Genomic DNA, 27,944 nt, shown 5'->3' with positions numbered 1-27,944 from the left:
TAAATGTGGGAATGTAAGAAAAGGGTTTTACTGTATGTGGCAAGGCATCCTCATTTATCACCAAAGACTTTTGTTGACATTTGCTTCAACTATGCTACAATAACATTGTATATCATGTAGAATCAGCTGTGTATTTTTGTTTAATACATGGATACGTATGCTATACAGTTTTAATTCTGTATACATTCTTGTATCAAAAATATTAGTAGAAAGTGTTTTAAATATTGCTTAATTAATTATGCCTATTTGTAGGTGCATCTGTGATGTGTTTATAAATTAAGAACAGGTCACATAATGTGGAAAGAGATTATCAGTGGCAGAAACCTTTTAATGTAACAGAAAAATGTGAATGAGTTGTGCATACAGTGTATTTACCTTAATATGTAATATGACCCTCTCCTTTTTAAGAGTATCTGTGAGAAAAAATTGTTAACATATTCTGACTAATCAAAATTCCAAACTGTTCTACTGACGTAAAGTATCTGCCGAAATTTTAATGTTATACCAATTCCTAACTTATGCCATTTATTGATTGTCTGCATTTTAATAATGCTTGGAGAAATAAAACAAACAAAAAGAAATGGTTTACTTTATTTATTTATTTATTTATGCATTTATTTTACCTGGCAAGATTAGGGCCTTCAGGTCCTCTCTTACACCTAACCAGGCATACTCAGATTTCTACAGAATATTAAGGACATATAACGTGTTATACAGTATTAATGTTAAAGAAAAAAAATAAAGATTATAACAGTAGTACAATGATAATTATAACAATCAAAAAATAATTATAGCAATCAAGAATAATAATAATAGTAATGACTATGTATATGAAAGTAAACATATTTTTCTTTTATGAATGTCAGTCCTATTGCTAGTTGGGAATTTTCTCATTATGTTCTTGCAGCTTGTGAGTTATTCTCATCGAGCAGAGACATAAGACGATAGAATGGGGTGAAAGAGATATAGAAGAAGGTAGAAGGTTAGAGGAAGAGAAATAGAATGGTAAAACTCGAAGCTATGATGGATAGGAGAAAGACAGAGATGAGAGGGGCACAACAATGGTGACTATACCGTCCCTAATATGTAAGTTTTGAGTTCCCTCTTGAATGTTGAGTGGTTCTGGATAAGACGCAGATCACAGGGGAGCGCGTTCCAAGTCGTATGGCTGAGATGGAGAATGACACGGAGAAAGATTTTTTGTTATGTAAAGGTACAGCCAAGATGCTAGACGTATCTGATCTGGTATTGCTGTTGTGGAATGATGATAGGTGTTTAATGTTGGGGGCACCAGTGGCTAAGAAATCGATGAAGTAAGCACATCGTGTGGAGATCGCATGCCTTATGTGGGCGTATCCAACCTAGCTGGAAGTATGAGGGACTGATATGATCATACAACCGTGTATTGCATACGTATCTAACGCAAGCATTCATCACTAGCTCGAGGCATCTCGAATTTTCACTGTTTGTGCCGTGGTGGACCACATCACAGTAGTAAGATTAGGCAAGACTAGTGTTTGGACTAATTTTTGTTTAACATGGGTTGGAAATATTTTTCTAAATTTTTGAATTGCATGTAAGGAGAAGGGTGATTTCCATCAAGCTGTGACGTGTTTGTTCTTCCCAGTTTAGGTGTTCATCCAAGATTATTCCAAGGTCTTTTACTGTTTTTTGGTATGGTAATTGGGTACCATTAAGGAGTATTTGAGGTACTGTTTCGCGAAAGTACTGGCTGATTAACTTTGGATGAGATATAAGTATGACCTGGGATTTCTTGGGGTTTAATTTCAGACCTAGGTTCTGTGTCCATCGAGAAACAGAGCAAAGATCTGCGTTCATACTCGCTACTGCGTCAGCAAAGTTCTTGGGGCTTGCACTTATGTACAGTTGGATGTCGTCGGCATATAGATGGTAGTTGCAGGAGTGAATCACTGAAGAAATATCATTAATGTACAGTGAGAAGAGTAATGGACCAAGGACGGAGCCTTGGGGAACTCCAGAGCACACATTTTTCCATGATGACTCCCGACCCACAAATGACTTGTTGACTTCTGTTTTTGAGGTAGCTGTCGAACCAGTGTATTGCGCTGTTTGAGAAATTCAGCTGTTTCATTTTAATTAGTAATATATCAAAGTCAGCTGTATCAAAAGCCTTGCTAAAGTCAAGCAGTGTTGGGATGGTAGCTTCACGTCTATCCATAGCATGTTTAATGTCATCAGTTACTTTGATTAATGCAGTTGCTGTACTATGGTGCTTTCGAAAGCCTGACTGATATTTGTCATGGATGTTGTGAGTTTTGAGGTAATCCGTCAGCTGTTCATGGACGATGTATTCTAGGGCTTTAGATGTTGCAGGTAGTATGCTGATCGGCCTGTAGTCACCTGGCGACTTAGGGTTGTCAGTCTTGGGTATAGGTTGAATTAAACTTTGCTTCCACTCAGTAGGATATATACTACTGACAAGAGACAGGTTGAAGATGTCTGTGACAACTGGAATAATAGTGTCTACGACGTTCTTAATCATGCCAATGCTCACTCCATCATTTCCTACTGCCTCGGAAGAGATTCTCATAATTGCCTTGTGTACTGTGCCGGTAGTGATATGTTTTAGGAAAAACTTGTCTCTCGAGAGATTGATATCTTTGGGCTGGTAATTTGTCGCTGCGTGGCAGTTTACAACTGTTGAGAAGTAATCGTTTAATTCTTCTGTAGACGCTTGATAAACAGCATCAGATCTTCGCTTCCCTATATCGAAACTGCGCAGTTTTTTCCACAGTGCAGCAGGTTTTGATATGCCGCATACAACAGAGCGGGCATGTCTGATTTTGGCATTCCTCACGCTTTGCTTGGTTCTGTTTTGGAGTTTCCTATAAGCTTCGTATGCCTCGGGAATTGGGTTACGCTTGAAGGCCCTATGTGCAGCATCACGTTTATTCATTAACTGGCGTAATGCAGTGGTGAGCCACGGAGCGGGAGCTCTCTTTACCTTGACAGTGTGTTGAGGAGCATGTTTATCATACAGTGCAATAATTTTGCGACATAATTCCCGAATTTTTCCGTCTAAAGTCGGTTCGTTGCTTATATCATGCCAAGGGATGTCTGAGCAATCCTTTTGAAGAACGTCATGGTTAACATTTTTTAGGTTTCTGTAGGTTACCAGGTGAGATTTTTCTTTGGTAGTATGCATTGAGTAATTTAAGAATATCACATTAATTTTCAGGCTGTTTACTTTTCCATCTCTTTTGCTTACTAACCCTGTAGTGTCACTATTTTTATTCATTGTCGTTATGATAGCACAGCTGTGAATTTTGTTGTCACAAATATTTGACTGTTTCTTCCGATTATGTTGCTATGTATGAAGTTGTCCTTACCGTGGGACCTGAGAAACAGGAAGAAATACATAATTTTGTGTTTTAGGTTAATAGAAACTACACAGGTCACACGTTTGATCCTTACCGTGTGTTGATATCAAGATTGACACTGAAGTTGATAGAAAAAACATGGAAAGCACATGTTGTGACTGCAAGTAACATGGCCTAAAATTTGTATGAATGAACAGGAACCTTTTGAGTCCCACCAACATGAAAAAATATGTAATTTTAAAATTTTTCACATAATTAACCTTTACTATCATAGTAAGCAATGAGTACAAAAAGAATTTGCAAAAAGTAAATAATCAGTTGTTGTAAGGATTTGGTTCACTTTGGAACCACTGGGACATACAGTTTTCAACCACCCATCATTTCATCTGTTACATTTGAAGGCAAATTCACATTTTTCCAAGACAGAATCCCACATCCCAACTTGCATGAACTCATAATGCCTAAAAGAAATAGTCTTATATAACAAGCAAAAATGGGCCTAAAACTTAATAAAATTTTGTGTCGTGTGATCCAGTGGTTTCATTTCGATAATACTCATGAAAGTAGTAGTGCAAACTCAAATTTATGTTAAAATAACTTGGATATACTTACCTATAAGAAAAACACATGTCAGAATCTTCTACAATCATGTAGCACAATCTCTGTGCTGACTGTTGCTTTGAATGCTATAAGTGACTTCTACAATGACTACTTTTGCAGAATTACCTCAGTGTACCACTAGAAGTCTCTGTTTTGCAGTAGCATTGGTGGTTTCATGTGAAAAAGACACAAAGACACAGATACTTAAAAATGGTGCTTTCAGGCAGAAACCATAGAGCTCAAAGGGCTAAACTGCAAAACACATACAAATAGTCAAAGTCCAGAAAGCGAGGTAACAGTTGTATTGGAGAGTTGGCGAATGAGGCTTCTGTAATGAGATACAAACTCCCAACCACCTGTCAGGTTGGATATTTATTTCCTGTCAAATGCCAACAGGCACCCCCCTCCCCTTCTTTGCCACATTTACTGTAGAGGGCCAACAGTCACCCTCTCCCCCACCTAGACACACTTATTACTCTTGAAGTCATGCCAGCTGAAACTGGAAGTACATGCTACACAGGTAATATGTTTGCCACTCTTGGAGTTGGACTCCACGTAATTTAAGTGGCAGGATATTATACATAACAAATCAGAAAATAATTTAAGTTTTGAATTACCTACGTCCTCTCCCTTGTCTTCCTCCCTCCATTCTCTCTCTCTCTCTCTCTCTCTCTCTCTCGCTCTCTCGTATCTCCCTATCCCTTTCCCTTTCCCTATCACTGATCCCTGTCTTCTTCCCGCCCCACTTCCGTCCTCTCTTATTCAGTCCCTGCCTGAGCTCTTTACTGAAATTGAGGTAGTAATAGCAAGAATTATGATGGATTTGGTTGGAGACAAAATGTATTACAAGAGGGCACAAAAATAAAATGTTCCATATGGAAATCAAATGGAGAAGAAACTAGATTGTTTCTAAAATGTAGAGGACAGGCATGCAAAGTAAACAGGAGTTTATATGATGCAAGATAAAGTAATGGCAAAAATTATGCAAGTGAAAACTAAAACTAGTAAGCTATTTCTAGTTTGTTATCTATATCATATGGCAGTAAACTATTCATCATTTATCTAGCAATTAATAGTTACTTTTCTCATTTTACTCTGAGAAATTATAAGGGGTGATCAAAAACTTTCCATCCAAAGTCCTTACAGTCCAGAATTGGTATGTCAATCAGGCAAAATCACCACTTCCACTGTCTGTTCTTTAGCAGCCAAGAAAAGTGTGACAGCACAGTAGTCCTGTTTTTATGCATTTGAAAATAACATCGCCATAGTTCGTGCTTTTGCATTTACTGCGCGAGCGCGCGCGCGCGCGCGCGCACACACACACACACACACACACACACACACACACACACACACACAAAATTGGAAAGACACAGATGCCACATTAATTCTTTCCGTATATGTCAGTGCTCGTATACCTCTGTCAGAATCACAATGCATTGCATGTATGGTACAGCAGTGCCGTAAGATGAGAATTTTTTGATCGCCCTCTTTTATATTTTTCTGTTAGTTGCATGGAAAGACTGCTTGGTCATTGTATGATGATAAAAAGAAAACTATATAAAATCTGTCAAATCAGATGCATGTCTCATTATTATGGAATTATGGTCACAATAATTTCTGTGGAATCTACCAAAATGGTGGACATTGTCTTTAATATATGATGGTTTTGTTATTTGCAGGTTGTTCTGGCCAGCTCTCCTGACATGGAATGTGGTTTCTCACGTGAACTTTTCTTGCAGTGGTGTTCTAATCCTCTTAACAGCATCATTTTGACCAATAGGTAAAATACTGTGCCTATTTTTAGAAATTTTTGTTAATTACGCAGAAGTAGTGTTGCCCATAAGTAGATGAATAATTAAAGGAACATGTCGAGCAACCAGGAAGTCGTATCTTACCTTTTTCCATTGTATTGCATAATTTTTAACTGCTTGAGCTGTCGGTTGTTTTGTGTGGTTTTATAAATTGGCTTCAGGAAGATTATGAATTACTATTAATATTGTAGCAAAAAACTAAATTCTAACTAGCATATATGGAATAAATCATTACATTCATTTTTCTATGGAGTATGTACTGGTAAAATTATCTTCAATTATTTAATTTATGACTAATAAATAGTGCTTTTATCTAAGCCTGTGCAATATACAGAGTGGCTTCTGGAAAATAAGAGGGGGCTCCAATACCAACAAGAATTTCTTTACAGCAGGTGGACAGCAGTGGTGATAGGTTTACCCAGTTGATAATAACTCCGCTGTTATTGAAGCGACAATAAACATTGAGGTGTCATTGAGCTCTTGTTAGGGAATCAGCTGCAGATACCATGTTGTCCTTCAGCATTTATTGGGGAGTGTTGAGGCGACTTCATAACCATGACTGAAGTTAGCAAAACTATGTTTCTTCTCATTAAGAAAGTGATAGTCAATTGTGAATTTGTTTTTCATAGCACCTCAGTTGTCAAGCATTACTGCCTTCAAATACTAAAATCAACAGTGAGACACTGAAGGAAAAAAGCCTACTTTGTAGAGCTCAAAGGATTAACTCTTCCACCACGATAATTCTTTCTGTCGCATGGTATTGTTAGCCAGTTTTTACCAAAAAACAAAATATTGATTTTGCACCAACAGCATATACAGTTTCTCCCCTCCCCTCTCAGTGCACGCCCCCTCCACTGCCCCCACTCTGTGTGTCTTGTTCCTGTTCCCTAGAATGAAAAAGGACCTAAGACAAGGAGGAGATGAAACGAAATTCACCGGATACAAATTACACAGTCAAAAGACATGATTATTAAAAATAAAAATTCACATCAATAGGGGTAACATTGTGACAATTATGGACGCTGATTAAATTTTCAGTGAATACAAAATGTGTATGTGACAGATAAAAATATAAAAATCTGTCTGTGTTTCAAGCTGTAGGCCTTTGGATATTTAGTGTGCACTTAAGCCGGTGTGGCCGAGTGGTTCTAGGCGCTTCAGTCTGGAACCGCGCGACCGCTACGGTCGCAGGTTCGAATCCTGCTTTGGGCATGGATGTGTGTGATGTCCTTAGGTTAGTTAGGTTTACGTATTTCTAAGTTGTAGGGGACTGATGACCTCAGAAGTTAAGTCCCATAGAGCTCAGAGCCATTTGAACCATTTTTTTGTGCACTTAAATCACTGTGCAGAACTTTGCACAGATTTTGTTTCTCTGTATTTTCATTTATCAATTCATTCCCATAAATCAGTTTGTTTTCTAAAGCGTTGCCTGCCTCCCCTGTTAAAACAGGTCAAATGGGCTCTATAACAAACTATGGTATGTTGTGTGGGCAGTCAGAACACCAAGTTTAAACATCACACATGAGTTGTTCACAAAACTCTACACAAGTCAGTAGAAACATAAAGAGATGACAGTTTATGTTAAAGTTGAGAATATAATTAAAATATTGTTTACAATATGAAGGAAACTCAGTATTTCCAAAATATGGGGATCAGTTAGAAAGCAATGCACCACTTTTTTTTTTTTTTTTCAACCAATAACAATGGTACTAATGTGAAAATTTCTCAATGTGTAGCAAGAAACTGTTAGCAACACTCACAAACATTTGTGTGCAGTTTATGGAGCATCTGCAGTTGACAGAAGTACAGTTAGTCACTGGGCAAGAGGATGAGGCAATTACAAGAAGGTGATTCGGTATAGCTCCAAGATTAGCAGCTTTTGGTGAGGCCATCATCAACTGTTACACATGACAAGGTGCAGCTTGCTTATGTGCTCATTCACAAGAACTGATGCATAATGACTCTGCAAAGAAAGCATGGATGCTGTCATCCATGCTTGTGATTACTCAGAAGTGTGTACATGGTGAAAATTCTGCACTGTCTTATTGTGGAACACAAATCTCTGAAATAACTTTTCTTCTGAGTTTCTGCAACATTTTGAAGCTGAAGGGGAAGCCTCCTTTTCCCAGATTGTGGCAGCTGATGGAACTTGGGTTCAGCCTTTTCAGCCTTAAACAAATTGACACTTGATACAATAGTGTCATCCTCGCTCTCCACAGAAGAAAAAATTCCAAGCAACTGCTTCCACATTAAAGTCATGATAACTGTGTTTTGAGACTCTGAGGCTCTTATACTCATTGATGTAATGCCAAGAGGGACCACCATTAATTCTGAAGCATATGTGAACACAGTAACTAAACTCAAGCGGTGCTTCCAGCTACTTCTGTGCCATAACAACCCATCTGATTGTTTGATTCAACATGTTAACGCTTGGTCTCTCACAAGTTCGAGGACTTTGAAACAGATCACTATAGAGGACTGGACAGTGTTATCTTTTCCACCCAGAAATGCCTCCCACAGGCTTCCACTTATTTGGGCCATTAAAGGATGCTATTTATGGAAGACATTTTGAGGAAAATGAAAAGGGGATTCGCACAGTGGGTGACTTCAAGACCAGAACAGGAAATGGTAGCAATAGGGCTTACACACCCTCGTGCATCACTGGAGGAAGGCCATAGAATGGGAAGGAGATGAGATTGAAAAATAGGGAGCATAGAAGAAACATCATATTTTCTTGTGTGTACAAAAAAAAAATGTTCAAATGTTTGTGAGTTCCTAAGGGACCAAACTGCTCAGGTCATCGGTCCCTAGACTTACACACTACTTAAACTAACTTTAGCTAAGAACAACACACACACCCAGGCCTGAGGGAGGACTCAAACCTCCGACGGGAGGGGCCTTGCAATCCGTGACATGGTGCTTCAGACTGCACGGCTTGTGTGTACATTTAATTGTGTTCAGTAAATAATTATTTAAGAGACAAAATGTGGTACATTACTTTCCTTGTATTAATTTAGAATCTTTGGTCATTCCAATTGATTCCTCTGTGAGGTGTTCGGGAGGTGTGACCTGAGGTTTGAACAATTACATGAGGTGGGTGCGCCCCCTTGTGAAGCCAATCATCTTCACAAGCAATCTCCACGAAACGCAAACAGAATGAGGCTAAAGATTCAAAGACCCTTCGCGGTTCCTCGTGGTTTCACGTGCTGAAGACAGTCAGTCCTTTGCAATGGTAAATCCATTTATTATTCAGAAAGTTGTTGATGCAATTGCCAGCCCTGAGAAATCCTGCTCTCATTTATGGAATGGCACTTTGCTTTTGGAAACTACTTATGATTCTCAAGCTCAACAACTGCTTGCCACTTCGCTTCTCCATGACTATCCTGTTCATGTTGAGGCCCATAAAACTCTGAATTCTTCCCATGGTGTTATTTACACTCGGCTGCTCGATGGTCTGACGGGCCGAAATCCAAACATACCTCTCTCATCAGGGTGTCATTGCCGTACATTGGGTGATGTAAAAGGTGGATGCCTCCTTAATGCTCACACACACTCTTTTTCTCACCTTTGATGAGAGTGGTGCTTTCATCCAAGATAAAAGCAGGCTGTGAAGTTATCACAGACCAATTGTACATTCTGAACCGATGCACTGCTACCAGTGTCATCGTTTCAACCACTCTCAAGTGTCCTGTTGATACCTGGACAAATGTGTCACCTATGGTAGGGATGCGTACGAGGGCAGTTGTCCGCCTCCTTTTCCCCGCTGTATCAACTGTAGTGGCAACCGTGCCGCCGACTCTTGAGATTGTCCCATGTATCTTGATGAGTGGGCTGTCCAAGAGATCCGGGTAAAGGAAAAATTTCCTTACCTGATCGCCCACAAGTTATTGGCTAGTCGCAAACCCTGCGTTCTACCATCTGGCACTTATAGTACTGTTCTTGCTACATCTCACTCCATGAAGGATGTGGCCATGCAGATATTCAACCTCAATTAAGTTCTCAGGTTGTGAAATCATCCAGTGTCATGGTAGCTTCACTGTCCCCTCATCCAGCTGTGCAACAAGCCATCAAACTCTCGCCTCATGGGGCAAAGACACCAAGTACACAACCGGCAAGCTGGAAAGGACAGAAATAATACTCCTGTGAAGACTTCCTATGTCACTCCAGCCAACCAGCACCTGAGTCTTCCTCTGCTAACCAGGAAGACTCGAAGTCCAACAATGGCAAACGGTCTTCTCCTTTGCCAACTCGAAGATCCTCCTCGATGGTGTCGCCACGTGATACCTTTGCCCGACTGGTCTCCATGTCGTTGGTGTGCACCACCAACTGTTTTTCTGCATTGGACTCTGCATGTTGACAGTACAAGAAAGCCGATGCTTCTGTGGACCTCATGGAGCAGGATCCTCCTGCCCCTCTGCCCTGTAGCAGCGAGTCTCCGCAGGGTGGCACTCGGCAGCTGCCGAGGTGACACCCCTTTATTTTTTCCTCATCATGACTCTCCTCCAATGGAATGTTCCTGGCCTTCGATTCAACTAAGATAATTTACAGCTGCTTATAGAATTGCAGACTCTGCCTTCAGAAAACAAAATTGCGTCTTCATGATCACTTTGAACTTTCACATTTCTTCCCTGTCCGTTTTGATCTTCTCCATGAGGTTGGTGTTAATCTCTCGGGGGCATCATGCTGCTCATATGAGATGACATTCATAGTCAACCCATCTCCCTGACTACACGTATTCAAGCTGTTGCAGTTTGCCTTTTCCTTCCTTGCTTGACCTTTGTACCATTTACGAGGGGTGTTTGGAAAGTCCTTGCAAAAATAAAAACTACTTACATGTTTGGGGTAAGCGTTTTTTATTTTTCGACGTAGTCTCCTTTTAGGCTTATACACTTCATCCAACACTGTTCAAATTTGTCGATCCCTTCCGAATAATAGGAATTGTCCAAGTCTGCAAAATAGCTATTAGTTTCTGCAATCACCTCCTCATTTGAATAAAGTCTTTGTCCCGCTAGCCATTTCTTCAAATTGGGGAACAAATAGTAGTCCAAGGCAGCCAAGTGTGGAGAATAGGGGAGATGTGAAACGAGTTGGAATCCTATTTCCATTAATATTGCGACCACAACTGCTGAGGTGTGTGCTGGTGCATTGTCGTGATGGAAAAGGACTTTTTGCGGGCCAATTGCCGGTGTTTTTCTTGCAGCTCGGTTTTCAAATGGTCCAATAACGATGAACAATATGCACCTGTAATAGTTGTACCCTCTTCCAGATGAGTCGATGAGGATTATCCTTTGTGAATCCGAAAAGACAGGTGCCATAAACTTTCCAGCCGAAGGAATGGTCTTCGCCTTTTTTCGTGCATATTCTCCCTTGGTAACCCGTTGTTCAGATTGTTGTTTGGTCTCAGGAGTGTAGTAATGTATCCGTGTTTCATCCGCAGTGACAAAACGACACTTAAAGTCCTATGGATTCTTCCTGAACAGCTGCAAACCATCCTTGCAACACTTCACAAGATTCCGTTTTTGTTCAAGCGTCAGCAATTGCGGAACCTGTCTTACGGAACCTGTCTTGCGGAACCTGTCTTGCGGAACCTGTCTTGCGGAACCTGTCTTGCGGAACCTGTCTTGCGGAACCTGTCTTGCGGAACCTGTCTTGCGGATAGCTTTCTAATGTCCAAATGTTTATGCACAATATTATGTACCCATTCATTCAAGATGTGCACAGCACTAGCAATCTCAAGCACCTTAACTCTTCTGTCATACATCACCATATCATGGATTTTATGAATGACTTGTGGCGTCGTAACCTCCACAGGACGTTTAGAACATTCAGCATCACTTGTGCCCATATGGCCACTCCAAAAATTTTAAACCACTTATAAACTGTTCTAATTGAAGGTGCAGGGTCACCGTAATGTTTATCAAGCTTCTCTTTAGTCTCTTGAGGCGTTTTACCTTTCATAAAGTAATGTTTAATCACCACACGAAATTCTTTTTCGTCAATTTTTTGGCAATCACTCGACTTCTTTGATTCGCATGAATGTCAAACACAAAGAAATAGACCTATGTGGCTTAAGCTTGGTGTGCGTTCTCTCCAAAGATGCTACTAACTAAACATGAGCTGAATACATGCCGGTGGTGCCATCTCTCGGATTTTGCACGGACTTTTCAAATGCCCCTTGTATAACCCTCCACTATTTGATGTCATCAGGGGAGACTTCCTACTGCTTATTGAGCAGCAGTGTTACCCTTTTCTGCTGCTCGGTGACTTTAATGCACAGCATCCCCTTTGGGGTTCTTCCACATCCTGTCCGAGAGGTGCCTCCTTGGCTGACCTTCTTAATCAACTTAAGGTTTTCTGCCTTAACATAGTAGCACCCACGTTCCTTTCCGACTCCACGCACACTTGTTCCAATTTGGATCTATTCTTCTGCACTGCCCAGGTTGCCCATTATCTCGAGTGGTCTGTTCTTCTTGATACCCACTTGAGTGACCATTTCCTGTATGCTATCCCTTTGCTGACTCCTACCCCACCTGTGTGTACAGCCAGATGGCGGCTTACTACGGCCGACTGGAGGCTTTATTCCTCCCTGGCAACCTTCGACGAACAAGATTTCCCCAGTTGTGATGACCAGAAGGAATATCTTGCAAACATTATCCTTGCTGCTGCAGAACGTTCATTCCTCTTCACCATGCTGTGTCACAGTCCCTTGGTGGACTGAGGTGCGCCGCAATGCGATTAATGTGCAGAGGTGTGCTCTTCGCTTTTTTAACTGTCATCCTATGATGGCAAACTGTGTTCATTTTAAACAGATGTGAGCACAGTGTCGCTGCATTCTTCAATATAGCAAAAAGCTAGCTGGATTTCACTCACTAGTTCTTTTAACGGTTCCAACGGCTTTCTGGGACCAAGATCCACTCCCCAATTTCCGGCCTGACAGTAGCAGATGATGTCATCTCCAACACCTTAGGCTGACATTTTGTGGAAATTTTGAGCTCTTCCCACTATCACCCTGCCTTCCTCCATCAGAAACGAGCGGAGGAAGCTCGGGCAATGTTCTTCTCCTCTCAGAAGGGTGAGTGTTACAATGAAGTCTTTATTATGAGGGAGCTATATCATGCTCTCACTTCATCCCGATCCTTCACTCCTGGGCCAGACGCTGTCCACATTCAGATGTTGCAGCACCTTTCTCTTGCGGGCATGCACTTACTGCTTAATACGTACAGTTGAATTTGGGCAGAGGGCAAGTTTCCCAGACACTGTCATGAATCCCCTGTCGAAGCAATACCTAAGCACAGTAAGGACAAACACCTTCCTTCTGGCTACCACCCCATTTCTCTCACCAGTTGTGTTTGCAGGGAGATGGAGCGTATGATCCATGTTCGGTTGGTATGGTGGCTGAAGTCTCGCAATTTACTAACCACTGCACAGTGTGGATTTCGACTCACCATTCTACAGTTGACCATGTCGTCACTTTGTCCACCCATGTCATGAATGATTTTCTGTGGAAATCCCAGACAGTGACCGTGTTTCTCGATTTGGGGAAAGCTTACGGCATCTGCTGGTGGACAGGTATCTTCTGTGCTCTCTACATGTGGGGCTTCCGTGGCCGCCTGCCCCGTTTCCTTGAGGAATTTTTAAAAGACTGAGTTTTCAAGGTCTGTGTGGGTTCTGGCTTGTTGGCCACCTTTGTCCAGGAAAATGGTGTGCCTCAAGGTTCAGTCATGAATGTCGTCTTCTTTGCTATTGCCAATAACCCAGGGGGCCTGTCTCCTGCTGGGCATCTCTGGCTCCCTTTCTGTTGATGATTTTACCATCTATTGCAGTTCTCCTCGGACCTGTCCATCAAACGGTGTCTTCAGCGGTGTCTTGATTGTCTTTATTCATGGAGCATTGACAATGGCTTTTTTTTCCACTGACAAAACCGTTTGTATGGATTTCTGGTGGCACAATTGGTTTCTCCCACAATGTTTATATCTTGGCCTGTTGCTCTTCCGTTCATAGAAACTACAAAATTCTTGGGGCACCCAGTCATTGAGAAACTCTCTTGGGCCTCTCACGTCTTTACATGGCAGCCCACTGTACGCAGTCCCTCAGTGTCCTACGTGTCCTCAGTGGTACTTCCTGGGGTGCATAGTGAACCACCCTCCTCCATTTTTAGCAGCCCCTTGTCCATTCAAAACTAGACTACAGGTCCTTTGTTTGTGTGTCTGCACTTTCATCCCTTTTATGTGGTATCTGTTTGACCACTGGCATCTTTCACACTAGCCCAATTGTGAGTCTATATGCAGAAGCTGCTGAACTACTGCTGTCCTGTTGCAGTGACTTTCTACTCAGCAGATATGCGTGTCGTTTGTCTGCCATGTATGGCCACCCATCCTATTCCTCCTCTTCAGTGACTCCTTTGATCACCAGTAAGGAGCGTGTCCCTCTTTGCTGTTACCTCCTAGAGTTCACTTTTTTGCTTTTGCTTTGGCAGCATAACTTAACACCACCTGCAACTTTGCCGGTGGGTGTGAACCCTTCACCATCTTGACTTCATGTGACGGCCCCTGTTCACCTTGGCCTTCATTCCCTTCCTAAGGACACTATTCCAGCCTCGCTCTGTCACCTTCAGTATCACGATCTTCCCATGGAACTTCAGAATATTGCCTTTGTATACTGAAGGCTCTCGGACTGATAGTGGTGTCAGGTGTGTCTTCATCATTGGCACTGATGTTTTTCGGTATTGACTTTCGGCACACTTCTCAGTTTTTACAGCAGAGCTCTTCGCACTATATTAGGCCACAGAGTACTTCTGGCGTCACAGGCTTTTGAATAGCGTCATCTGCTCAGATTCTCTCAGCACCCTTCAAAGTCTCTGTGCACTGTACACCGTCCATTGCTTAGTGCAACAAGTCCAGAAAAACAGTCACTTGCTCACTCTTGATGGAGCCACTGTGATCTTTGTGTGGGTTCCTGGTCATGTCGATCTGACAGGAAACGAGGCTGCCGGTGCTGCTGCCAAGGCTGCAGTCCTTGTACCTCAGCCCACTAGTTCTTATTTTCCCTCCGATGACCTGTGTGTTGCCATCTGTCAGGAGGTGGTGTCCCTTTAGCATCACCACTGGTCCTCCCTTCAAGGGAATAACCTCCGTGCTATTAAGCCTCTCCCAGCAGCTTGGATGATCTCCTCTCTGCACTCCCGCCATGAGGAGGTAGTTGTAACTAGGTTGCCTATTGGGCACCACCTTTTTAGCCATTGCCATTTGTTAAGTGGTGTTCCCCCACCACTCTGTGCACATTGCACCCAACTTTTAACTGTCCACCATTTCCTGATGGAATCCCATTTTTTTTAACCATTTACATTCCCGTTTGTTTTTGCCGTCTGAGTTATCAGCTTTCTTAGTGAAAGACGTGTGGGCTGTCAACTGCGTTTTACTTTTTGTCCTTCGTAGCAATATGGCGAAGGCCATTTAATTTTTAGTTACGGACCTCTGTTTCTCTGTGGCGCATTTTATAGACCTTTCTCCACATCCCTGCTTTTAGCTGTCTTGTCTCCCGTTGTTTGGGATTGACGTGTAGTCATTTTTAACTACTCACTCTGTCTTAATGTACTACAGTTTTGACGTGGACGCATATGACCCTAGTTGTTTTTGCACCCTAAAACAAAACAAAAACTCAATAAACATTGTAAAGTAATTTTGTGAGCAGTTACTTGCCTTACGTGGTGAATGCAAAGTTCTGCAGAAAACTACGATAGTGATTCATTAACCCAAGAAATGATTGCAGTCCTTCAACGTTCTCCAGCACTGTAAAATTGGTGACTGCTTCCTGTAACCATAAGTCTAGTCTTACAAAATCTGTAGAAGTTGTGTAATCTATATAGCGTGCTTTTGATTCCGTGAAACTGCATTTCTCTGATTTCAAATGTGGATTAGTATCACTAACACGAGTTAGCATGTTTCTTAGTTGCTTTGCATGTTCTCTCATTGTACTTGAAAAGACAGTTAGGTCATCCAGGTATGCTTGACATATAGTCAGTTTCAGATGACGTGAAACTATATCAGCAAAATGTTAAAATGTGGCAGAGCTGTTTCGAAGGCCAAAGGCAATCTTTAGGTATTCATAATGCCCAGAGAACCCAACGAAAACAGTCTTCTCTTAATATTTCATAGCTGTAAGCATTTGATAGTATTCGGAAGACCTATCTAATGTGGTGAAGAATTCGCATTGGCCCTGGTGGTCCAAAATGTCATAAGTCCTTTGAAGAGGATAAGTATCTGGTTTTATGACCTTATTGACTGCTCTCCTGCCTACACAAATGTGATAAACCTTTTCTCCATTTCTGGTTTTCTTGAGGCTACCGCTATAGGTGACAGCCAGGAACTGGAAGTTTGAAGTACTTCTGCCTCTAGTAAATATGAGCTATTTTTCTCTACTTAGAGTTGCAAATGATGGGGTGAACAATGTGTTTTGTGCTCTATAGGTCTAGCGTTGCCTGTAGGAATCTCATGGTATGATAAGGAGGTTGCTGGAAGTTGTTTCTTTTCTTCAAACAAGTCGCATGCTCGACTAGAACCAGGCTACAATACATTCTGATCTGCCTTACACGGGTGTTAAAGTTGCTTTTCAATTTCTTCTTTTATAGGTAACATAACTGAGGTGGAATTTACGTAAACTATTTTCAGACTGTTCATTTTGTTAGTATGTTATTATCTCACCAGTATTTACTTTGTGCAGTCAGGCGAGTATGGTATTCCAGGTAATTTTAAAGTCTCTGCTTCCAAAACTATCTGTGCTCACAGGCAAAAATGTACCCTCATCTGGCACATTCATTTGAGAGAAAATGCACTTAATATTTCTTGTTAATGGTAGTTCTGCCTAAAGATTTCCCCGCGCAAAATAGAGACGATAGTGCGGCATTGCTGTACACAGTAAAGGAAGAGACCTTTATGCACATGCGTGAAGTTTGTCCCCGCTTTCCAGCGCGTCAGTCACTGCCTGTTGGTCGCTGAGTGAGTTGTTACACAACGTGTTCGTCAGAGTACCGATTCTCTCAAGATGACTGAACATGTTGAGCAAAGATACTGCATTAAATTTTGTCAAAAGCTTGGTGATTCTCAAATTGAAACAATTTGTAAGATTTAGCAGGTATTTGGAGAAGATGCGATGGGTGTAACACAAATTGAAGAGTGGTTCAACCGACACAAAAATGGCCGCACATTAACGGAGAGTGACCAGTGTTCTGGCAGGCTCCAAACTCCTTGGAGTGCAGCTGTTGTTGAGAGGGTTCCAAATTTGGTGATGGCAGATCGTTGTTTGACTGTGCGGGAGATTGCCCAAGAGGTTGGAGTGAGTCAAGATTCTGCACATGCAATTTTGCATGATGATTTGAACATGCACCTAGTGGTTGCGAAATTCGTTCTAAAGTTGTTGTCACCGGAACAAAAAGACCTCTGTTTTGACCTTGCACAGGACCTTCTGGACACCACCAACACTGATCCTTGGTTTCTGAACACCGTGATAACTGGAGATGAGTTATGGGTGTACAGGTACAACCCAGAAACAAAAAGACAGTTGTTGCAATGAAAGCATGCCGAGTCTCCAAGGCCAAGAAAATGCGGCAGGTGCAAAGCAAAATCAAGGTGATGCTGACTGTCTTCTTTGATGTCCGTGGAACTGTGCATCACGAATACACATCAGAAGGACTAACAGTGACAAAGGAGTACTGTCAAGATGTTCTCCGGCAACTCCATGACGCAGTTCAGCGCAAAAGACCAGACGTGGGCGGCGAAAAACTGGCAACTGCATCACGACTGTGCCCCCACACGTTCATCCCACTTGATACAAAATTTCTTGGCCAAACATGGAATTATAACCGTTCGCCAACTTCGCTACTCTCCAGACATGGCTCCTTGCGACTTCTGGTTGTTTCCAAAATTGAAGACGCCACTGAAAGGATCCCGTTTTGAGAGTAGAGAAGAGATAATGCGGAACACGATGACGGAGCTGAACACCATTTCCAAAGAAGACTTCCAGAGGTGTTTCCAGCAGTGGAGGGATCAGTGGGCTAAGTGTGTGCAAGCACAAGGGGCCTACTTTGAATGGGATTAGGGTCCCAACCCCATCAGGTATTCGAAATATTTTTTCTTGGCCAAAGGTCAGATACTTTTTAGACAGGCCTTACAAATCCACTAAGAAATTATCTCCTCTTTAAAAAATCTATCTTTACCTCTATCCAAATGATTTTCTGTGTACTACCTAATATTTTCTCAGCTCTGGTTAACTTTAATAAGACATAATAGTTGTCAGAATGTGACCATTCATTGTGGATTCCCTCACATCACCACACTTCATTGCTTATTAATGGATCCACTAAGAACAGAATGACTTCACCCTAATCGTCCAACATGGATTCTGAAAACATCAGTCACATGAACCCAACTCACATTTTTCACATGACATCCTGAAAGTTTTGGATCAAGACAGTCAGGTAGATGTACTGTTTTTCTTTATTTCAAAAAAGCATTTTTCTCAGCTCCACACCATGCTTATTGTCAAAAGTTCAATCGTATGGGGTATCAAGTGATTTTTTGACTGGGTTGAGGACTTTTTGGCAGGGAGGATTCAGTGTTTTATCTTGGATGGAGTCATCATCAGTTTTAGAAGTAACTTTGGTTGTGTCTCAGGGAAGTGTATGTGGGACCCTTGCTGTTCATGTTGTATATTAATGACCTTGTGGACAATGACCTCAGACTTTGGCAGATGCAGATTATCTACAATGAAGTATTTTCTGAAAGAAGCTACATAAATATTCAGTCAGATCTTGATAAGATTTCAAAGTGGTGCATAGATTAGCAACTCGCTTTAAATGTTTAAAAATGTAAAATTTTGCACTTCAGAAAATGAAGGGGAAAAAAAACAGAAATAGTAGTATCCTATGACTATCATATCAGAGTCACAGTTGGAGTCAGCCAGCTCATATTTGATTTGATTTGATTTTTTATTGGCCCAGTTTTATCATACAGCACAAATTGTACAATTGATATGTTACAATAATACATAGTATTAGCAAAATAGTAGGCAAATTAAAAATAAATACCTATTACAATTAATTTTGTTACGTACTCAGAAATTCTCTGACAAAATAGAAACAGTGCTTTATTATAAATGACTTTAGTTTGGCTTTAAATATTGGATGAGTAGCATTTTTTATTTCCTCTGGTATCTTATTGTGTAGTATTACACCAATGTTAATTATGCGCCTCTGATAGGTGGTTGTTCTGTGATATTTTTGATGTATATTTGATTTCCCTCTGGTACTATAGTTGTGTACATTTTTGTTCTGTAGTAGTTTGCCTGTTTTCAGGCGGTAGTCCCTAGTGAACAAGATAGTTTCATAAATGAATAAACTTGGAACATTTAGAACACCAAGCTCAGTAAAATGGGATTGACAGGACTCATCTTTTTAAGGCCACAAATTATTCCTAGAGCTCTTTTTTGCATTCTAAAAACCTTTACACTTTGAGTTGAGTATCCCCAGAAAACGATCCCATATCGGACTAGTGAGTGGAACTGTGCATAGTATGCCTGCAGTACTGTTGTTTTGCTTGTTGTAGCCTTTAAAATTCTTAGGCCACAGCAAACAGATGATAGTTTTCTAGACAAGTTATTTATATGTGTGTCCCACTTTTAAGTCTTTCTGTATCCATAGACCTAAAAATTTTTTGACACTTACATTTTCTAGGGGATCATTTTTTAATTGTGCTTGAATAGACATTTGATTAGATGGAGGAATTAAATGAAAATCGACACACACTGTTTCTTCAGTATTTATAATGAGTTTGTTTTTTGTGAACCACTCAAAGTCTTTTCATAGAACTTTCTGCTGTGGACTGCAAAGCTTCTGGACTGGATCCAGTGAGCAATATGCTGGTGTCATTGGCAGAGAGGATAATTTTTGTGGGACTCATATATTCAACTAAGTCATCCATATAAATCAAGAAGAGTAGTGGACCTAAGATTGAGCCCTGTGGTACACCAGCTACGTGCTACACCTCTTACTCCTTGTCTTTCTAAATTTTCAAGCAGAATGTTATGGTCCAGGACATCAAAGGCTTTTGATAGATCTAGAAAAGTACCTGCAGCTAATTTATGTTGATCAATGGATTTTAAAATGCAGTCTAAGAATTCGAAAATGGCTGTGTGTGTAGATTTAGACTTTCTAAAACCATGTTATTGTACTGTAAGAGGATTTATGAAACTTAAAAGCCTGTCTTAGTAGAGTTTTTCTGGAATTTTTGAGAAGAAATTTAACTGTGACGCGGGTCGGTAGTTTGATATTTTTTCAGAAGAACCTTTTTTTAGCTGTGGTGAAACTTTTGCTATTTTAAAAATATCTGGAAATACACCAGTTTTTAAAGATAGGTTGAAAATGTTTGCCAAGGGGTTTGCTATGTGGTCAGCACATGCTTTTAATGTGGCATCAGGTACTTCATCAAGACCACTTGACATTTTATTGCTTAATGATTTAATTTTACCTATAATTTCATTGGGGTTTGTTTCACAAACATACATAGAAACAGTCAAGATCACTGACTTGCTGGAGAAACTTGGGACTGGTCCTTGACAGTGCACTCGAATGAGGTCTTCAGCTAGTGAAGTGAAGTATTCATTGAATTTTTCCACAACTGAATTTGGGTCTGTGACTTTTAAGCCTTCTAGTGTTAATGATACGTTATTTTTCTTTGGCGCTGAACTACATTTTTTCTTTCTTTATAACTCTCCACGTGGATCAGTGGCGCTGAACTACATTTTTTCTTTCTTTATAACTCTCCACGTGGATCTGATTTTGTTAGATGAGTTTCTTATGAAATTGTCACTCCACATAATTTTTGCCTCTTTGACTACTCTACCACAGATTCTTTTGTAGGCTTTTGAATAATCTGCAAATTCTTGGGTTACTCTATATTTCTTACAACAGTACTGCAGAAATCTGTTTTACTGTTTTTACTAGTTTTGGAAATGTTACATTAAAATAGTGAAGAAAGATGCTCTGAAAACTCATGTACATGCTATCATCATTGTTCTGAGTGGCGATGCTTTCTCAATTTTCCTTCGCCAGTAAGAGATTAAAAATTCTAGTGTTATCTTCAGAAAAGGTTCTTTTTTCAACTACCGTATTTACTCGAATCTAAGCTGCACTTTTTTTCTGGTTTTTGTAATCCAAAAAACAGCCTGCGGCTTACAATTGAGTGCAAAGTAAGCGGAAGTTCTGAAAAATGTTGGTAGGTGCCGCCACAACTAACTTCTGCCGTCGAATATACGTAGCGCTACACAGGCATGCTTTGCAGGCAAAAAGACAAATACTGGCGCCAAAACCTCTACGTCAGTAAATAAATTTTAAAAAAGGTGGAAGACGAGCTTTTTTCTCCGCCCCGAGTTTCAACCACTGCATTTTCATACATTATCCAACGAAGTAAATACAAATTCTGTATTGTTCACCTTCGAATGTAGCAGCATTTCAATGTAGTACGAAAATCCGACTGGCAAGAGTGTTTGGGATGTTTGTCAATATGGCCAACTGTACATTCTGAATTTTTTACTACCTGTGAGAAGAGATGGTTGCTAATAGTAACTTTTATGAATTGTGGGTCACATGCAGTATTCTCTTCACCATAAGAATAATACGAATATAAACATTTTGCCATGTATTCTTTCATTTTTTCTGCTATTTCATTTAAATCCTGTCTGCCTAATAAACTACGAAACGAGTGAGACAATAGCAAACGCGGAAGAATATACATATCATGTCATGTTTATATTCGTTTTATTCTTATGCCTAATAGTGATACAGTCAGAAATGAAGCACGGCAATTGACTAGTTATTTAAATCTAAGATGACTAATTTCTGTGCAGAATGTAATGTACTAAAGAGGCGCAAAGATTTTCTTACGGAGAAAAACTTTCGCTAAACTCTCATTCAGAACATCTTCTATCAAACACAGTCTATTTTTTTTTTTTTTTAACTGTAAGCGGCGGTAGCGTGCACAAAAGCAAGCCATGCCGCGAGCAGTGACAGGCCATAAACATTGATTATCAGAATTCGACAAACAGTGCATGACACAGTACAGTAACGAATTTTCAGCTTAGAGTGACATAAACACCTGTAATAAAGAGAACGGCACTTATCAGATCAAAGAAAAATAAGCAATCAATTCAAACCAGACGAAGCACGTGAAAAAGGAAGGGTACCCATATAAATATGGACGGAGCTCCTGACGCACAGCAATGGCTACCTGGTAAAGCTTAACTGCTAAGCTTACGACTCGAACCGAACTACTGTAGCTGTATCGTCATTCATTCGACCTAAATTGTGTCTCATATTACAATGGACCAACTGTGTTTCGATTTGGAGGTGCAGCCTAAAACTTTTCTCTCCCCTTGAATTTCGAGTCTCAAATTTCAGGTGCGGCTTAGATTCGGGACATTTTTTTTTCCCTTGATTTAGAGTCTCATTTTTCAGGTGCGGCTTAGATTCGAGTGCAGCTTAGATTCGAGTAAATACGGTACTTTTTCAGAACTGCTGCTTCTTGTTGGCATTTCTCTACACAGCAGCTGTGCCTCATGGTCACTATAACCTATGCTCAGTACTCTGCTTGTGAATCTGTAATTTGTTTCCGAGATAAATATTTTGTCAATAATGAAATTGTTAATGAAATTGTTAATGTTGTTGGGCAGTGTATTGTGGAGATCATATTGAATGTGTTGGTCATATTTATCAAAGCATCTCAGGTGCTGCTGTCTTTTGAAAAACCAATATTGAAACTCCCACAAAGCACTATCTTCATATTTAGTGTACTGATCCTGTTCAGCAGAACCTCTAGTTTATTCATGAAGACTGGCAGGTTTCACTTGGTGCTCTATATATGTCAATGACTATGAAATTATACTCTGGCAGTTTAGTAATGGAAAGTTCAGTCTTTTTCAGTTGAGTCAATATAACTTTTACTGGCTTCACAGAACTTCATTTGTTCTTTCACAAAGACATCAGAGCCACCATGTTTGGAAAACTCTCGGCAAAAATGACTTGCTAATCTATATCCTGAGATTGAGGTTAATTTTACTTTGTCATTTCATGGCCAATGTTCAGTAATGCAAATTATGTCTATATTTAGTGCATACTGGATTAGTGCTTCCAACATGGAAATTTTATTTGTGTGTGACTGAATGTTATGGTGTAGTACAGCAAAATCTGGGAATGATCACATAGACTCAGTCATGGGTAGAGCAGATGGTAGACTTCAGTTTATTGGTAGAATACTAGATAGTGCAATCAGACTACAAAGGAAACTGCTTACAAATCACTCGTGCAACCCATTCAAGGATATTGCTCAAGTGTGTGGGATCCATACCTAGTAGACTAATAAGGAATGTTGCATGCATGCAGAGAAGGACAGCACAGATGGTCACAAGTTTATTTGATCCATGGGAGAGAGTTACAGTGATGCCGAAGAAACTGAACTGACAGACTTGTAGATGTATGTAAAATATCCCGAGGAAGTCTATTAATGAAGTTTCAAGAACCGGCTTTAAATGATTACTCTAGGAATCTACAAAACCCATTTTGTACTAGTATGAGTTGGCTGATTCCAACGGTGACTCATTGAGGACAAGATTAGAATAATTACAGCACGCACAGAGGCATTCAGACAATCATTCGTCCTGTGATCCATGCATAAATGGCATGGGAAGAAGCCCTAATTACTGGTAAAATGGGACTACCCACTGCCGTGCACATCAAGATTGGTTGGCAGCATATAGATGTAAATGTAGAAGAAAATATCTCCTCTTAAAAAAATCTTTGTTTACCTCTATCCAGATGATTTTCTCTGTACCATTCGATATTTTCTCAGCTTTGGGTATTTCAGTGCTATGGTGTGGTTGTTGGAATGTGACCTTCATTGCGGATTCCCTTGTATCCTCATAATGGGAACATTGTCATAATTGTGGATGTTTCTACTAATTTGGAGGAAATCATTGCTTGAAATGGCATTAAAAACATAGTCATCTTTCCAAATCACTTCGAATGTGAAATGATACCTCCACCTACTTCCAGTAACAAATTTTGCAAATCTTTGGGGTAAATTACCTTTCTTTCCAACCCACTCCGTCTACAATGCACCAGATTTATTTGTCGGCTGTGAGAAGGTTTAACGAACAAAACAGTTAGTTGTGCACCTGTATTAATGATAAAGGTAGACTGCCTGCCATTGATTTTTACCTTGGAAAATTATGTTTGCCGTCTGAGAAAGTCCTGCCTCTCTTACTGGATTTGCTTTGTGCAAGGGAGCAAGTAGCAGTGGCAGAACTGTCCCCACTTGGATTTCCCATATTGTCATTTCTTCTAGCATCTCGGTACCATATTTGGTTAGCTGAGCAGTGTCGTAGAGGCAGACACTTTGCTTCCTCGCGTTTGATCTTTTTACAGTAGACACCTGTTGATGCCAATCACTTAGGTGCTGTGTGATCTGGGTGTTTGCAAAGAGTGCAGCACACTGTAGCAATGAATGCATGTTTATCCTGGTGGAAGACTGGGCAAATTGCTGGGCCCCCTGGTGTGGAAATGTGAGTTATATCAGCTTGCTTACTGTATTCGGCAAAACGCAAGTCACCTCAGCTCTTACCTGTGGATCAATCCCGTGAATGAATACATCTATACTGTGAGCTTCTGCTTTGCTGAGTAGTATATCATTCCTTTCACTATATTCTCCTAGTACATATGTATGACATGACACTGCTTGTATTTAATCTGCAAAGCATTCTAAATCATCTCTGTAATTTTTGTATAGGATGGAAAGTTTGTCTCTATAGTAGCTAACACTATGCTTATCTCCTTATCTATCTACTATCCCTCTTGCAAGGCCATCAAATGCTTTGGTGTTCCTTAGTCATATGTAAATTCCATGAATTTACATAAGCATGAGCCTCTCCTTGCAGTGTCAGTTTGGTGACTTCTCCCAACACGTCATCATCCCATGTAGACAGTTCCCCTACAACTGCTAAAATTTGTATGAAACTGTGGACAATTTTACATGGTTTACTTATAAAGGTGGGAACCAACAAACCCATTGCAACATTAATTATAAGTTGGGAGGGAACCACCTCTGGGACCCCCAGAAATAGGGAAATGATTCTAGCTGAGGGCACAGTGCTGTTTTGTGGCAGTGCATTTACTAATGCCCCATTAAGTTGCTTTTGTAGATAGTCATTCTACACCTGGAGTTACACCATCCTATCTTGCAGTTCTGCACCCAACATGTCTCTGTGACGTGATTGTGGGCATCCCTTTAAACTACAAGCTTCAAACAAACAAAAAGTCTCTGTGACAAAAGCTCTCAGCAGCGTTTCTTGTAGCATTGGCCCTGGCAGTGTCTTCTCCTTAAAAACGAAGCTCAGAACTTACATTTGTTGATGGGCGAATGGTGTGGCAGCATTGCCCAGCTTAAGGATGGTGCTGCATCATTGTACCCATGGCATGGTGTTGTGCAAATGTGGTGGTTGAGGTCATGCATTTGCAGTAGCAGCAATGGTTCGGGGTAGAATGCAACGGACAGCTTGGAATGACTGCACTAAGCATTCGTTTCCTGTGTCACAACACAGAGCCAGATAGCCAGCCACGATGGTTTCACACATCTGCTCATGACATAGTAATTTATATGCATAATCTCAAAGCTGAAAACAGGTGAATTCGCTGTCTCGACTCTAATGCCAGTTTGTACACCACTTGGGGGTGTAGTCAGGATTGAAAAGTGTCACACTCTTTCGACCATGATCAGGTTATCCACAGAAGGCTAACACATCCTTCCCTGCTTTGCCAGAAAAGGAAGTAACCGAAGTAATCCTACTTCTGTCAAGGAAGGATTAGAGGTCCTCTAGGAGGGGACTGTTTCCTTCCCTCCTCTGGTAACCTGTTTTGTTCTGTAAGTAATTCTAAATTGTCTATTTGCTTTTGAGCTGCTTGACTGAGTAAGTGCTGTATTGCCTCCTGGGCAGAAACCTCAACCTCAATACTCAGTACCATGTATTTCAACATCAGCACCAGAAGCCAAAATGAAAACAGCTACACATAGAATACCACCAGTGAAAGAAGGGAAGAGAGAAAAGAAATGACCATATAAGCCCATTCAATGTGTATAATCAACTCTTGCACTCTTCTGCAGCATACTGCCCTTGAACTGCTGCTGCTGGACCTGCCGTTGTTGTTCTGATGTTGTCAATGCCAAATATCAAATGTAGACCCCCACCAGCATTTCTGACTCCAAATGTAAACATGTCAACATTGCTGGATAGTGTCTACTCTATTGGAGTGTGGGAGATCAGGAATAGACTTGCAGGGTGGCTGTGCCATCCCCCTTAACTAACTGGATTCACTAGTGGGAAGCAGGAGCAAATCCATCTTTTCTCAGGTTGGAACTAGTTGATTTATTTCTCATGTAAAGCATACAGCAGTGCTTCATTGCCCACATTCAGCAAACAGGAAGGGGACAGGGTTCACACCCACAGTCCTCGGTGGCAGTGTGTTGTCATACCCTCACCAGCAGCCATCGTGGCTCAGTGCAGCCTGCAAGTGAGCTGCCCATGAGAGAAGCATTCCTAGCTGGGATTCAGAGCTTCACCGGTTGCTACCAATACAGAATGTCATGGTTACGCCTTGAACAGGATGTGCTGAGGGCTTACCCCAGCAGTGGCTAGTGACAAAAGTAGTGACCGCCAGCCTTTGATGTTTGGCTGGTGGCAACTGGCGACACTAGATGCTAAGTGGATCATTGCCTAGAAGGATCCCAGGGACACTTGGCCTATTGGAGCTGGTGCAGGACCTGTATGATGATGGCCATTGATGATTGCATCAGCAGAGGGTATTAAAGTGATGATGCTTCTCCAGGTCACACGACAGTAACTTGCATCACAATGGTCACCGACTCGATGGCATTTGCTAGCAGAGTGACCAGTATTTTCATGCACCCATGCCAATCTGTATTGACATGCAGGTGTCACATAGTTCCCCTGTCATAGTGCAGCACGTGCTTCCTGGATTTCAGTAACACTGCTGGTTGCCAACAAGGTGTCTGTACCAGTGTACTGAAATTGGCCTTGATGGCAAAAAGCTGTGGCAGCTGCTTGCTGCAATCAGTTTGCTCATGACTGCAATGGCTTGTGCCAGACAGCAACATTACAAATAAATGTATCATAGCAGGCTAACAAACATAACATACTTGCAGCGTATTGTATGCATGCTAATGGTAACGTAAAATAATTCCACTATAAAGACAACCAAAATTTAGCGTCACAACTTTGGAGATGTTAAAATATTAATGAATATCAGAGGAATACACAATCAACATACTTTTAAGCCTTTCATGGGCACATTTTTCTGGCTTCCCATGGTCCGTGAAATGATACTATTAAATTTTCAGGAATTTTTTATTGTGTATATTGACACTGTAAAACAAAATAAAAAATATACATCATTGCTAGATTATCCTGTACTCACAAAATATTAACAAAAATTCAGTTATTGGATGTTATGGAACAGTCTGAAACTTGGATCTACTCACAAAGCAACATTGCAATTTGAGCATATTATTCTCATTCTTTTTTCTTCTTTTCTTGTACTGCACATATGAGAACTAGTATACTTCACAATTTTCTTTGGCAGATGTTCACCCACATTTGAAAGTCTGAGTTCTTCAGGAACACCAATGTTGTCTGTTTTCTTTGAAATGAATACAGATGGAGGTCCATGTCGTTCCGTTGATGAGAATCCTGACAGTAATTCTCTTGCTAACTGTAAACAGAATGTTAGCTGCTCTCCATTTCCTGTGACTGCTGCGTGCATTATAAATGCACTCACAATGGCAGCATCAACCAGAAAATAAAAAATTCTGTGTCACCATTTTAGCGATCGCCGTCCAACTTCATGTCGTTCTCGCTTCTGGTCGAAGAGATCCACATTGCCCATTACACAGTTGCACAAACTTACGGACTTGGGCAAGCAATTCTACATATGGAACCGTCTCTTCCTTTTCTGGAAACCAATGTTACATCCTTGGGAGATGTTGCTGTAGACAAAACTGTTATTGTCCTTGTGTCTTGTCACTTTATCGCAACGATTGAATCTTTTATCTGT

At 40.8% G+C, this 27,944-nt stretch overlaps 1 protein-coding gene across 2 annotated transcripts in view; it reads left to right on the top strand.

Moving 5' to 3' along the window:
- LOC126467465 (probable cleavage and polyadenylation specificity factor subunit 2) overlaps positions 1-27,944 on the top strand; it is a 188,982-nt gene that overhangs the window by 70,722 nt on the left and 90,316 nt on the right. For both annotated transcript variants that reach the window (XM_050096465.1, XM_050096464.1), the window contains exon 8: positions 5,645-5,745. In XM_050096465.1, the coding sequence (XP_049952422.1) occupies positions 5,645-5,745 (101 nt within the window). The remainder of the gene's footprint in view (positions 1-5,644; positions 5,746-27,944) is intronic.

This window comes from Schistocerca serialis, chromosome 1, assembly GCF_023864345.2.
Source record: "Schistocerca serialis cubense isolate TAMUIC-IGC-003099 chromosome 1, iqSchSeri2.2, whole genome shotgun sequence".
NCBI classification, from domain to species: domain Eukaryota; kingdom Metazoa; phylum Arthropoda; class Insecta; order Orthoptera; family Acrididae; genus Schistocerca; species Schistocerca serialis.
The sequence above is the reverse complement of the archived record's forward strand: the minus strand, read 5'-3'. Positions and strand labels throughout refer to the sequence as shown.